Here is a 15,034-nt window from a genome sequence, read left to right on the forward strand (position 1 = left end):
GAGTATTTTTTTCATTAGAGAGCAGCTCTCAGTTGAAGTTTACTCACTTCCATTTCTGTATTTTTAAATGGAAATTGCCATTAGAGGAAAAGGGATAGTCATATAATAATTTTGATTAAATTGAACGCTCAAGATGGAATTTGTAAGACATTTTTATTTTTTAAATACTAATTAATTTTCCTCACAGAATTTACAAAAAGTTTTAATGCAAAATGCTGCTTTTGCCACTTTTAAATATATTACAATGCCAATATTGAAAATATATGGTTTCGTAAAGAAGATAATGTCCGGAAAAACTCTTCGTACCTGCGAGGAAATTTTTTGTTTTTGGGATTTAACTGAGAGTTTTAATTTTTGTTGTTGGAATTTAACTGAGAGTGCCATGTTTTGAAGTAGTTTTTGTATAAAATTGGGGTACATTGGGGGAATTGGCATCCAGTCGTGGTGGTGATCAGTGTTGGTTGTGTGTACAAAAGTTGATATTTTTTACATTCCTCATAGAGAAAGGTTTATTAAATTAAAAAAAGGTAATTTAAGCAAACTTTTAAAAAAGTTAAACTACTAGAAAACATTTAAAAAAATCAAAAAAAAATTGTTATGCTTAATTAAAGTTAAAATGTGTATGGAAAGTTTATGAAGCCATGTTTTGTGAAAGAAAATTGTGCATTATTCATTCATTGCCACGAAGAGAATCAGAAAAAGAAAACAAAATTAATTTCGGCAAAATGAAATCGATTCCAAATTCCAAAATGAAAAGAACTTTTGGAAATGTGACAATTAAATTTCTACCAGTTCGTTATACCACTGACGTCACAAAACTCGTTCTTTGTACATCGTGCAGCAGCATATTTGTCAATCAAATCAGAATTTACATTATTTTTTGGGGAAAGGGGTCAACGAGAGAGGGTAATCCACTCTCCAAATGACAATTGAAGAATATCCAAGAGAGAATACTGATTGATCGTGAGTGTTGTGTTGAGAATATGTTAATAAAAATGGGTTAGAATGGCACGAAAAGGAATAAAGAAAATTATTTCAATCCGGTAAAAAATCAAAATCTACCCGAAAAACAACACCATTCTTTTTGTTGACTTTTCTTTGCTCATCATTCATGTTTGATCAGCAAAACACTAATTGGGGGTGGAGGCAATGATTGTATGGTGAGATTTTTTGTTAGTGTTTTTCTCTATATGTGGATGAAATGCCGACATAAACGCCTAAAACCAAACAATATTTTTTCTTTGGGTTATTGAACTCGAACCTTACGCATTTTAACACATTTTATAATGTGGGGAGAAGTGGTTGGGGCCCATCATGTGTGTTTGTACGAACTACTCTGTCCACATTCCATAACTGTTTTCACCGTACTTTACTACTCCTTCTCCTATTTGGACGAAGTTTAGTGGCTATGTAGATGACAACACCGCAACGATCATTCGCCGTTCATTCACACATTTTCAGAGTTATCGAGTTATCCAACAAAAACAACCGGCATTTGTAAATACCAATTTTAGTTTACCAGAGATGCGGGATGCCGTTTTTGTTGTCGAAACCAGTTTCTTTTATCATCCAGGTAAACTGGATTAGTGGCATTTTGTCAGCCCAAACTTTGTTGTAATTTCATTGTGTGCTTCCATTTCGGTTGGGTGTTTGGCTTGAACAACTTTCTTCCATTTGAACCTGACAATGAACTACTACGGCAAAGGCACATTAATGGTGATACAATTTTAATTTCCTTGTCAATGTTTTGAGATGCAATTATTTCCGCAAAATGGTATTAAGGAGACTCCACTTAGTCTCCTGAGTCGGGTTTTAAATCTCTGGAAGGGAATAAAAGGGTAACTGAAAGACGTTATCCAACTATGAATATATATTGTAAATATACAATTATAATCCGATCCAGAACCTACAAGAATCTACAATTTTTGGATTTTTCCGATTTAAAAGGGAATTATCGCAGTAACATTTTTCAAATTCTTGCAGTTGTGGAACAGACCAAATAATTTAAAAAACCTAAGTCTTATATTGTAGGGAAGTACCAGAAGGAGTGCTCCGATATGTTCCATTTTCATAGCAGATCTTGTGTTAGTAAAAATTATAGCATGTGTGAAATTTAAAGAGGACGTGATGCGTATTTCGGTTTTTATAAACGTTTCGGTTATTTAAAACTTTGACCATTTGTGGTCCGATCTCTACCACTAAATAACATATCTTGTGTTGATGGAAATATTGAGATGTGCCAAATCTGAATGGAATCGGAAGGTAATTTCACGTTTTATGAGCTTCATTGTTATTAAAATTTTTGAACCTTTGTGGTTGATGTACCAGAAGGTGTGGACCGATATATTTCATCTTCACACCAGACCTTGGGTTAATAAAAATATTGTGATGTGCGTAATTTAAAGACAATCGGACTTTTACATCACATTTTATAAGAATTATAATTATTCAAAATGTCGACCCTTTGTGGGGGAGGTATTTGATGGAGTGGACCGATATTGTCCATTTTCGCACCTAACCTAGCACTGATGCAAATACCAAGATTTGCAAAGTTGGAGCAAAAGTGTATTATCCTTTCTCTCCCTGGGCAGTATTTTTTTTTAATGTCGGCCTTTTGTGGGTGAGTTATCAGAAGGAGTTGATTGATATTGCCCATCTCCGAACTCGATCTGAGTTTGATAAGAATATTCCAATGTACCAAGTTTGGACCAAATCGAATACTCTCCTTGAAAGCCAGCCAGACGGACGGACGGATGGACATTGCTAGATCGACTCGAAATGCCCTGAAACGAATTTGGTCCAAAGAGACCTAGGGTCAAACCGTTTTTTCGATGAGGCACGTTTTGGCCGTATCAAATGATCTCTTTAGCCATATCGCTGAGGGTATAACTAGCCACTTGGCTAAGGGTATAATAACGCTGACACGGATAATATGTCTGAATCCAAAAAATCCGCCATAATGAGTCCATTTTTTACAATTTCGGGGTTTTACAAAAATTGATGTTTTCCGATAATGGAGATATAACTCTATTTTTTGTCTTAGGTATGTATATTTTTTTTCTATAGGTATGTCCATGCACCCAAAATATTCTGGTCAATTATTCGTATATCCGAGTATTTTCCGATAGTTAAAGTTGCAGAAGGGAGACTTATCAAAATTGTTGGTCGAGGAGCGATAATCGAATTTTTTTGAGCGCAAAAGTATTTTCTGAGCTCAATTTTGAAGAGGAGTCCTACCTAAAATCCTTGATTTATTATTAACAGATCTATTATCGTAATTTTGGAGAGGTCTCTCTTTTAAGAGACTGTAATCGTTGCATTTCTAATATTTTTTGGGGACTGTCAGACCTATAAACGTGAATTTAGGCATTTTTTTTTGAGGACAGATCGGATACTCCTTTTGAAAATATTTAATAATACTTTAATACCCCCACCATAATATGGAGGTTTTATATTTATTTTCTTAATCCGTTTGTAACAACTCGAAATATACATTTTGGACCCCGCAAAGAACTCTTGATCAGCATAAAATTCTATGTCGACTTAACGATGACCGTGGAAATCACTCTAGCTTCGGAATTGAACGAATTGAAGTAGGCTTATAAAAGTTTACTCATATGTGTGTTTGTTCTGCAGGACTTTTGGTCTTGAAAATTGGCTATATAGATCCACGTTTTCGTATAGCCACCATATAACGGTACTTTTCTAAACTCTGCATTTGTATGATTTTAGCGGCACCAAATTTCGTATTTGAAATTCGTAATGGGTACTACAGCCTGTGACAGAAAAACTGCCTTTGCATTTCCACGTCTTCGTGTAGACCCCAATATAACGCTAACTCCCTATATTCAGTCAAAATATTTTTTTTGTCATATTTTTTTAAAAAGGTCTATAGTTGTTGAGTTTTTAATAATAATTTGGAGAATTGTTTCACCTATTTTCGTGGAGGACTGATGGTGGACTTTTTCAAAGTTTTTTTCAAACCACATTGTTAGACCCATGATCGTCGATTTGTAGGTTTTTTTAGATTGTCACGATTGTCACGTTGAATTTTTTTAAGGGCTGTCATACTTTTTTTACGACTACTTAAAGTGGTGTGGTACGAAACCAATGTAAAGTTATAGCAAAATGAAAGAAATCATAATCATCCCTCTATGAGTTATAATCTAAAACTTAATGTGAGCCATTTCCCAAATCTTTCACCAGTAATTTGGTTTGAATTGCTTTGAAATATACCACATACATAATTTTCGTTCCATTTTGAACTAATACCCCTTAAATTTTCTCAAAACACCATTCAACAGATTATTTTTGTTACACACACACGGGTCACGGTTGAAAAACTAAACGCATCATTTTTGAGCAGAGCTCAACAGCTCAGCTCCACATGTAGAGGGCCAATTAGACAATAATGTTACGCTTTTCCATGATGAAGGTGGATTTTCACTTATGAAACTCTAAACTCTTCATTAAGATGAAGAAGTTATAAATCATTAGAGCGCTGGCGAACAAAGCCCGGCGTGGAGGGAGTGAAGGTGTTATCAACACCACCCATCTAGTGGTGGAGTTATGACAAGGTTGGCCAGATGAGGGCGAAATGGGAACGAAAAAATTAGCTATTGTACGCAATGCTGTAAATGAAATATAATTTATTATTTTTTTGTTTTATTTTTTAAGGAAAGCGTTAAGTCTTCTCGTGAAGCATTGCTTAAGCAATCGTTTAAATCGTTGAAATACATCTAAAAAATCGCTTCAAAAATAGAAAGAGAAATTGAAACGTTTGTAATTAATAGAGGTAAATTTTGGGTAAATAGGTATACCACACAAAACCAACGGAAATGAAGTCAGAGTGCTACAACAATGGCATTACCCCACAAACTCCAAGAAATGTAACAACTGTGGTTTCTCCAAAAAAAAGAGATGAACGAATCGTCGTCATGCGTTGTGATGTGGCGTGGCGTGGTGTCATGCATTACCTTTTTTGGGCCAATTGAATAATTATGCCCTCAAAAGCCAAAATCAAACAAAAGTGAAATAGTTGGTCATCGCCATTAATGCTGCTGTGGCTCTTCCACAATAATAATCAACATCAGCATTGCTACACATGTAGCGTCATGATCATTTAGTGTCGTGAATAATGTCATCATCATCATCGTCATCATCACCAGCAGCAGCAACAGCAACAACATCTTCTTCATGACCATATGAGTGCGATTTACAACCGAAACATGTTATTTAAGACACTTTCTATTTTTCGCCCAATCGGTGTACTTTTTTGGAAACTGTCCTAATTTTTTTTCCACAATAGTTGTATTTAGATCGAACGGTATTATATAAATGGGTAGTTTTAAAGTTTCTCTTTTTTATCTTCCTGGGGAGCAAGATGTTTAAGTAGATGGATGAATTAATAAAACAAATGTAACAATTTCAAATGGAGGGCATTTAACATTCATTTATTGTAACATCATGGACGGGCCATAAGATATCAGAGTGAGTGGTACCTTCCACTTATGTAAGGGGTATCTTTCTAAAGTTGTAACGAAAAATTAATATTAATATTACTAATATAAAAAATCTCACGATTATTTAAAATTTTGTCGCTAGAATTTTCTAATAAAAAATCCAGAAGAAGTTGCAAATAGACTAACGAAACGTTGAGTAAAATATGAAATAAATTAATTTTATTTATTCCATAAAAACAACTGATTGAATCAACCCGGAGGGATTTCTTTGAAAAAAGAGTTACTAAATGTAATTCGCATCCCAAAATATTAGATTATTATTTATTGTTAAGTTGAGAACAAAACAATCAACGAAAACTGACATAAACCCTCGAAGAATTCCTCTACTCGATCGATTAATTAAGCGTGTGTTCTAGCAAGGCGGGTTGTAACAATCAAAATTCTAACTTAAAGTTCGAGTCAAACAACCAAACAGTTTTTAATCCGTTTTTAGTTATACCCTTGCCTGACTGGTTGATTCGCTTAATAATTCTCGAAGGAAGTATCCGTTTTGTTCTCCAAGTTCAACATCGTCGCTTGACTTGGAGGGTGGGAAATATCTGTCCCTTTTTTGTCCCCAGCCAACTAGGACTAGGTCAGGTACGAAAGTAGATAAGATTGTCCACCTCTTTTTGTACTCCCCGACGTATGGTCCGATTACGTATGGTATGATTATTCAATTTAATGATGATAATGAATAGTAATGAGAGTAGACCGATATTTTCGAATATCGCACCCGACAGAAAAAAACATCAGTCCACTCATTGCAGTACCTGTCCGATGTTATATCGATCAACCTCTTTATATACCTCCCTCATAAAACTTTTACATTATGCAAGGAATAAAACACACGCTTTTTATACCCTCAGCAATATGAATAGAGTGGGTATACAGTAATTTTATTGAATGAAAGCAAAAAATGTCGGAAATAGCATTCAATTTTAGAATAAGTTTAGATTTGTACGAATTGGTCACCTTTTGCACGAATTATGGCCTGGAACCTCGTTTTGTAACCATGCTTGGGTGGCTCGTGCTGAGTCCTGTTGGAAAGTCCAAGGTCTGCGGTCAAAATGTTTCCGTACCCAAGGCTTTAATACACTCTCCCGAATATTTTCCCGATAATATTCGGCATTTATTCTGATGCCACGGTCGTTTAATACGAGCGGAGAGCGACCATCGGCTGTTATGGCGGCCCACACCATCACCATGGCCGGCGCTTGAGTTCTGGTGGCCAACCGAAGGTGCACATTTTCAGCTGATCTCTTTGGCAAGTAAACACGGTCATTTTGTTTGTTTACAAACTGCTGGACAACGAATATTTTCTCATCGGAGAAAACCAAATTCGGCAGTTCACCACTTTCGGTCAAGCGAAGCAACTCTTTAGCTCCTTTGAGTCTATTTTAAATGGCTTTACCCCGAATGGTTTTACTCCGAGCCAAGACGCGGGTTTCGATCAAGTCGCTTATTTACATTTCTCACTCGTTTCGTCCAAATTTTGATGTTCTTAATGTGTGGGTTAAGTTTTAATCAGGTGCTAAGAAGAATAATATAGATTCATTCGTGTCTTTCACACCTCAGAACTATAGAAATCATAGGGAATTATATGTGGTTATACCGTCTTATACCCTCTTAATTTAGAAGAATTCATAGACGAGATGAACTAAATTTTCTGTTCTGTTTATCCATATCATCTTCAGTGTCAAATTTAATATATATCAAATATATTGTACAATGATGGACAATTCTCCTAATTTATGGTTGAAATTACCCACAAAGAAGTCCATTTAATATTTGTATGGGCTTTTGAAATAATTTTCAATTCACTTTTTTCAAATACTGTTCAGTAATAATTACATTATTGCCTGAAAATAATAACGCAGTTACTATAATAATAGTTGTATCAATGAAACTATTTATCTATTATTTTTTGCCACAATTTTTGCACATCACAACCCATTGTGCCGATATTACATGATCACCGAAAAATTACAAGACATTGTTTATGCAATTTCAGTATTATTATCTCTTTTTTATTTTTTCTTGCAAAAAATTGAAAAAAGTCGTCGTCGTGTTCGTCGCCGAAACACGTTTAAAAGTGAAATCAATAAATTTTAAGGTGCAAGGGTGGCACTTGTTCGGCTCACCTCTCATCCATGCACAGTCAAGCGATGTGTGCTGTTTTTTTTCGAAGAGACTTTGGACGCATTCGGACGCCAGAAAAAAAAACAATTGCATAACAATTATAATGCGGACAAATGGACAACAACACAAACCTCATGATTTACAATAAATGGCTTTAATGCAAAAATCAGCCATTCAAACCAAATCGCCAAAGCCATAGTAGCAGAGAGAGAGGGGGAGGGCGATAGGCAGCAAAGGAGGAAGAGATGAGCCAGCCAAGTTTATGTTTATGTGATTTGGCCTTTGTGTTTGGCATAGCAGATGAGTGGTTGGCAGAGGGGGTTTCATTCATTTTTCCAGCTGCATATTGCTTTGAAATGCGTTGCGGATGCATTTAAACTGGTTGCGTCCTCCTCTGCTACTGCTGCTATTGCTGCTGATGAAATCTGCTGCATCATCGGCAAAGATTTGTTTGTTTTCATGGATTTTCATGGTTATGATGCAACATTTTGTGGCAGCATTTACCATGCCATGTAGTCTTTTTTTCTTGCTCCTCCAATCTGAGCGAAGTGGTTTTTAGTTAACCTTGTCGTGTCAGGCCCTAAGATGACGTGGTTATGATTGTTTGCCAAAGTCATGATTATGAAACACAAAGAAAAAAAAAACAGAAACCAGTTGTTGTTTCGCTATTTGAATTTGAATATTTTTATTTATAATTTTTTTTCTTCTTCTTCTCTTTGTTTCATTGCAGCCATGTTCAAATCCGTACTTATTGTCTCGTGCCTTTTAGTGGCTGCCGTACGCAGCGAGGATCTTAAAGTTGATGTGGTCAGTGTACCCGAAGTTTGCGAACAAAAGTCCAAAGCTGGTGATACGGTAAGTGTTGGTTTATTAAAAAAACAAGTAAGCAATGGCTATAATCGTGCGGGGCAGACCCTACAACACTACAAGATGTTCGGAGTCCAAACCCATTTGGAAGTTTTCGTTTTTGAAAATTTAAAAAATTTACAATTCAAAATTGGAAGTCGAATTGAAAAAATCGCATGCGATAAAAAATATGACAAACATTGAAAAACTGGAACAAAATATATTAACTTTTTTATTGCTATAGTTTTCCAAGAGCAAGAGACCATTCCGAATTGATGGGAATTGTGAAAATTGCAGAATAAATAAGATCTATTCTTTTACATATATATTGTACCTATTTTGCTATATATCCGATGTCTTGGCGATTAGCATCACCCTAACGAACAGAAGTGATCTTTTAATGTATTTGTGATTTGGCTGGGATTGGAAATATTCGCGGTTTAGTGGACATTTTCCTATTTTCTTACATAAAAGTTAGGCTCTATTTTACCCGCTAATTATTGTCCGATGGACAATAGGGTTCTATTCTGACCATAACCACACCTCCATTTTCAATTTTGTGAGAATCGGTTCATAATTGCGACCTGTAGCTTGATTGCAAATTAACATGGACAGACGGACAGACGTACGGACGGACATACATAGCTAGATCGACTCCTCTCGGCGAGATGAGTATATGTACTTTCCTATGTGGGAAATCAATATTTCGAGGTGTTACATAATTTTTGGCCCAATCAAACTTATAATACCCCCAAAACATAGTGTTGTAGGGTATAAATGGAAATGAAAATTATTTAGTGAATTTTGTGGAACAGACCTTTTGTATCCTCAGTTTTGTGAAAATGCCACTAAGGCCATAATCCCATAAAAGGGGTTAAAATCAAAAGTGGGCCGTTATAAAAAGTTCGTAGGACGAATTTGCATCTAATGGGAACCCAAATTGCGAACATTTGAAAAACAAGGTGTACCAAGTTTAGGCCAAATCGGATACACCCTTCGAGAGTTATAGTCCGCACCAGCCAGCCAGACGGACGGACATCGCTAGATCGACTCGAAATGTCTTGAAACGGATTTGGTCCAAAGAGACCTAGGGTCTAAAACCGTTATTTCGATTAGGCACTCTAGCCATATGACTGAGGGTATAAAAATCGTATCTTCAAACGGGACTGGCATAACTTTTTTAAATAAAACTCATGGAAGTAAAACTTAACAGTTCTCATAGCCTTGCCTTGGAAGGGGAAAAAGGCTTTCTTAAGGTGTTTGATGGACAAAGGCTTTTAGACAGGCATTCTATAAATGTAAGAACGTTCAACAAGTCTTTATAGCTAGAGACCACTATGGTCCTCAAAATATAATTCCTGAATCAAAATTTCACCATTTTCCTTTTTTACTGATTTTCTCTTGACTCTTTTTCTATTTATGTTATTCATCACTTTCCACTTTATTTTTTTGTTACAGCTCACCATGCACTATACCGGCACATTGACTGATGGCAAAAAATTCGATTCTAGGTAAGTTACCACTCTCATTTCCCAAAATCTCCTTCCTGTTACTGTTCCTCGGTAGCCCTTCCAGGATAAAAACAAAAACGCATTGTTATGCCTATTTATGGGCTTATTTTAATTTATGTCCTTTTTTTGGCGTGTGCGTGTGTGTGAAGGACCTTTACCAAACTCTCCTGTCTCCATGATAATGTGCAGCAATGCTCTGGTATTGTTCCCAGTTTACAGGGAATATAAGCGACAATGTTTCAACACGTTTTGTATAAACATTGTCGTAAATTAGCTGCAAAAATCATTGATAAAATCTTTGGTTTTTCAATGGCCACCACGCAGCAACAATAACAATAACCACTCTATTGTTGGTCACAAATTAAAGGGGGGCTTGCTTTTATTGTTATGATGATGATGGCCTGGTCGGGACATTTTTTTTTTCAAAGAAGAGAATTTTGCCTTTTTTGAATTGAGAGAGAGAGGAATCAATACTCTGGGAGAGCCAAGGGAAACCTTTCTAAATTAAGGGTCTGTTTCTATATTTTTACACGAAAATTGATCCGGCTTAAAATTTCTAGATTCTTGTTTTAAATCAAAATTTTGAAAAATACATTTGGAATGGTGTTTTCCGTTATCGACATACACAAATATGTTCCGGATTTTTCATCAGCTACTTGATATGAACTGCATTATTGACGGCTTCCTGGGTTTAAAATATAGCATAAAAGTGACTTCAATATTATCACTTCATTCGTTTTCTAATTCAAAGCATTTTTAAATAATTAAATTTGAAACTTTCTCCCCCTCCGTTGAAAATCCTTATCACAAAACAAAATTTATCACCCATTAAAAAGTCGCCTTTAAAATTTATGAAGATATGTTTTTTTTTTCTATTTTTTCCTAAACATAGAAAATAAATTTAATTGAGATGTCATTTTTTAAAGCCCTTGGTGTGAAAACAATAAGGGTACTCCATGTGTTTGCTAGTCAGCCAGCCGGCAACATGATATGCATATTTTCCCCCCAACGCAACCTGATAACCCACAAATTTCTAAACCCGGCAAATGATAACGAAACGAAATCGAAACGATACCCTGCTGCTGGTATATTATTAGAGCGGCAAATTCCTGCTTATCATGCATTTAGGCTGACTGCCCACGTACTTATTATGTACGTATTTCTCTGATAATAAATTTATTCTCAATCACCAAAGTTGATTCTGTTTTTTGTGACTCGGTGTCCAAAAAAAAAAAAAAAGGCTGATGATTAGGAATAATTGTTTATGTCCACGTACTCTCAAAGATTAGAATTTTATTACTTTGCTTGGTTTTCAGTTTGGGCTACACCAACATCCAAGCATGTGAGAGGCACTTTCATGCTTGTCAATAAAAAAAAATCACAACGATGAAGTACATTTTCAGTTGTCAACTATTCCTGCATGCTAATATTCCCCAGATGGACGATTTAGTTTGTGTTGGCAATTTCATATTCGAAATTTATTTAATTTTGAGGGAAATTGTTTTGTGATTTTATTAAATGTAAATTTAGAAAATTCACTTGTTAGACATGGAAAGAAAGTTTTTGGTAAAGGTATGCAATTTGTTGCCTAAATTGTGTTATCTGCTTGATTAAGTAATGATAGAGTCCTTGTGCCAACATTATGAGAAACGAAAAGGACAAAGCAAACATAAAAATTTGAATTGAATTGACCATTTTAGGGGACATATATGTAATATGTTTTGAGAAAAGGCGAAAAGACTTTACTACTAAATATATTTTAAAAATGCAAAATTATATGAGGTAATCTCATGCTAATATATGATAACATTCAACTTTCTGAATTAAAAATGAAAATATCCTCCTTCGGAATGTATGGATATCTTGTGTTCTGTGCAAAACGTATATTGTTTTGAAATTCCCTGGATCTTTATGAATATCTATTCTAAATTTCCAAATTGAATCAGTGTAACCCAAAAAAAAAAAAAAAAAAAAAAAATACTTTCTTATTCCCTTGACATTACCTTCAAACGAAGTGACTTAACAATTTTGAATAACACAAAAGAGCATTTGCTTGCATTGTAAACCCTAGAAACCAACAGTGACCTCAAAATCAAAATCAACTTCATATCTTAACCATAGACACCAATATCAAATTTCAGGATTATTGTTCTATCCATTCACCCAATAACAAATTTTGTACCATTTAGTACTTTTCGTACAAAAATATTTCAACCTCAGATACATCGTTCTTATTATCAAATTTCAGAATTTCATCTCTATCTCTTCAAGCCAGACCAAATTTAGTACCATCTAGTACATTTCGTACAATTATAGTACACATTTCCGAAATCAACTCCAAAAGACCAGGCTGCACATGAACAGTGACCCTAATATCTGTTACATCTATATCAAATCTCAGGATTACAGTTCAATCCCTTCACCCAATACCAAATTTAGCACCATTTAGTACTTTGCCTCCAGAACATCAGATCTACCCGTGTTCATAATATCACATTTCAGAATTTTATCTCAATCTCTTTAACCCCGACCAAATTTATTACCATTTAGTAAATTTCGTACAATTATAGTACACATTTCCGAAACCAACTCCAAGTGTCTAGGCTGCAGATGAACAGTTACCTGTTCACCCAATACCAAATTGTACCAGCTATAGTACTATTTAGTACCTTTCATGCACTTGAAGTACACATTTTCAATACCACCTCTTAATCACAAACCCACTACAAACAGGGACACTAATACAACATTTCAAAATTTCAGCTTCATCCGTTCTCCCTAAACCAAACTGTTCTAAATTTAGTACCAATCGCACATTTAGTACACATTACCAAAACCTCCTTCATATATAAAAATTACTTTCCAGCTTGCACTACATCAATGACTTTTCAAAATTTTAGAATTCTAGCTCATTTTATTTGTCCAAAAAAAAAGTACTTAATTTTTAGTACATTTGGTATCCTTTTAGTAGGAATTTTCAAAAACCCAGCCTTATCACACGCCTGCGTACCAAGAAATTTCAAGATTCTAACTTCAGTCGTTTCGTCTGGGCGTTGATTCTCAATGCATAGATAGCAAGTAAAAAAGGGTCTATACGAAGACGTGGAACAACTAAATTAATTTTTTGTCATAGGCTGTAGTAACGATTCCGAACTTCAAATATGAAATTTGACGCAATCCCGGTGAATAGCGACATTATTATATCATCAAAATACCAAATAAAGCGAAAACCCTGGAAATACCGAATATCTCGGGGTAGCGTTATATGGGTGCTATACTAATACGTAGACCTATATAGAAATTTATCTTCGAGGGTGTTAAGTACTCAGAAGGAACTCCTTGTGTAGACTTTAAGCCAATTCCATTGAAAAATGTGGCCAAAATCATCAAAATACCCAAAATCGTTGGGGCACCATTTTTATGGGAGCTATACGATATCGTGGAACTATATGGAAAATTCTCTTTTAGGGGGTAAAGTACTCACAGAGAACTCCTTGTGTAGAATTTCAGACAATTCCATTGAGAAATGTGGCTAAAATCGTCAAAATACTGAATATCGGGAGTTACAGTTATATGGGGCGTAAAGTAGTAACGAAGAACTCCTTGTGTAAAATTTCAGAAAATTTCATTGGAAAATGTGGTTAAAATCATCAAAATACCGAATATGGGGGCTATACGATATCGATATAGCCCATCTTCGAACTTGACCTGTCTACAGACAAACGACAGATCGGTGAAAATTTTAGCTTTCTATGTTTATTCGTTTTGACTCTAGCGTGATTACAACAGACGGATAGAGGGACGGACGGACAGGGCTAAATCGTCTTAGAATTTTACGGTGATCAAAGTATATATTACTTTATTGGGTCTAAAATTATAATTGCGATAGGCGATAGGTTATGGTGAAAAGTAAATGAGCCAAAAACGGGAAGAGTTTGCCAATTTTTATTCTCCAAAAAAAAAAAAAAAAACAATCGGGATTGTCGATTTCAAAATAAAAATGCTTAAAAATTACTTGCAGAGAAACAAATCAAGGAATACTCAAAAAGGAAAGAAGAGTTGCAAATGATTGCAAGAAAAAAATGTTTCGACAATTGTTCCCACTCTCAGAAAAGAACAGTCAAAATTTCTCTCTCGAATTGTTATTTTTTTAAGTTTTCTTATTTACATTTCATAAAAGCCTCACATCCAAAGTGAATCCCTTTCTCCACTTTCGAAATTCCCAAATTACGGAATTCCTTAATCAAATGACAACATATCTCTCTTACTGTCTGCACACACGACACCCTTCCATTGCCCCCCAAATACAAAGTGAAAGTTTCTGGTGTCTTTGTATGTGTGGTTGTTACCTTCTTTTTTCTGGTCCATTATGATTTGTGTTTAATTTACCGAGATTTATACGTATTCCCCACAATTTAGCACACTCTTTTGAGGTCGATGATAAACAACATCGTCATAACTTGATGATGAAGATGATGAAAAGCATGGTAAACACAATGACTTTTGACAACACCTGTTGCTTGCCACCCCCTCCGTATAGAAGTGTGTGTGCACGGCAGTTGAGACATTGCATTACTTAATCACTGCACAAAAAGAGGGGCAAAATTGAAAAAGAAGGATAAAGGTGTACCTTTAGTTAGTAAAGGACATGACGACAGTAAACGACAGGCGAAGATAGAAAAGAAAGTGTGTAGGTGTGTGTGATGGTCTTAATTTTTAAAACTCTTTTTTAATAAAGTGCCTGGGTTTTGTTTTCATTTTGTGTTTTTTGTCTAGCAATGTTACATTTTGGCTCAGAGCGAAAATGTGTTGAACACTGTCTTGTCAAAGACGCCGAGCGTCGTTAGTTAGCTTCTTTTCCACAAACAGCGGAGATGAGCACCAAAGTCGCTCAAGCATATAAACTGCATTCTCCTCTAAAGGTTGGCGGTTTTCCTCTTTGGTGGCTAAGTGGCTGATGTTGTTGCTGTTGTTATTGGCTTGACTTGGCTCTACCGGAAATTGCCAACAATAACGACGACGACCACAATAATA

General features: G+C 35.3%; 1 protein-coding gene across 3 annotated transcripts in view; it reads left to right on the forward strand.

Annotated features, from left to right (window-relative positions):
* The first annotated feature begins 367 nt into the window (after positions 1 to 367).
* LOC101888800 (uncharacterized) overlaps positions 368 to 15,034 on the forward strand; it is a 35,832-nt gene continuing 21,165 nt past the window's right edge. The window contains exons 1-3 of one of the 3 annotated variants that reach the window (XM_020040095.2): positions 368 to 527; positions 8,374 to 8,498; positions 9,948 to 10,000. In XM_020040095.2, coding sequence (XP_019895654.1) covers positions 8,376 to 8,498; positions 9,948 to 10,000 — 176 coding nt within the window. In that variant the 5' untranslated portion in view covers positions 368 to 527; positions 8,374 to 8,375. Of the gene's footprint in view, positions 528 to 8,371; positions 8,499 to 9,947; positions 10,001 to 15,034 lie in introns of all 3 variants that reach the window. The other 2 variants (XM_005174717.4, XM_020040110.2) reach the window with 2 other exon arrangements.

The sequence above is a fragment of the Musca domestica genome, unplaced genomic scaffold (genome assembly GCF_030504385.1).
Source record: "Musca domestica strain aabys unplaced genomic scaffold, Musca_domestica.polishedcontigs.V.1.1 8, whole genome shotgun sequence".
NCBI classification, from domain to species: domain Eukaryota; kingdom Metazoa; phylum Arthropoda; class Insecta; order Diptera; family Muscidae; genus Musca; species Musca domestica.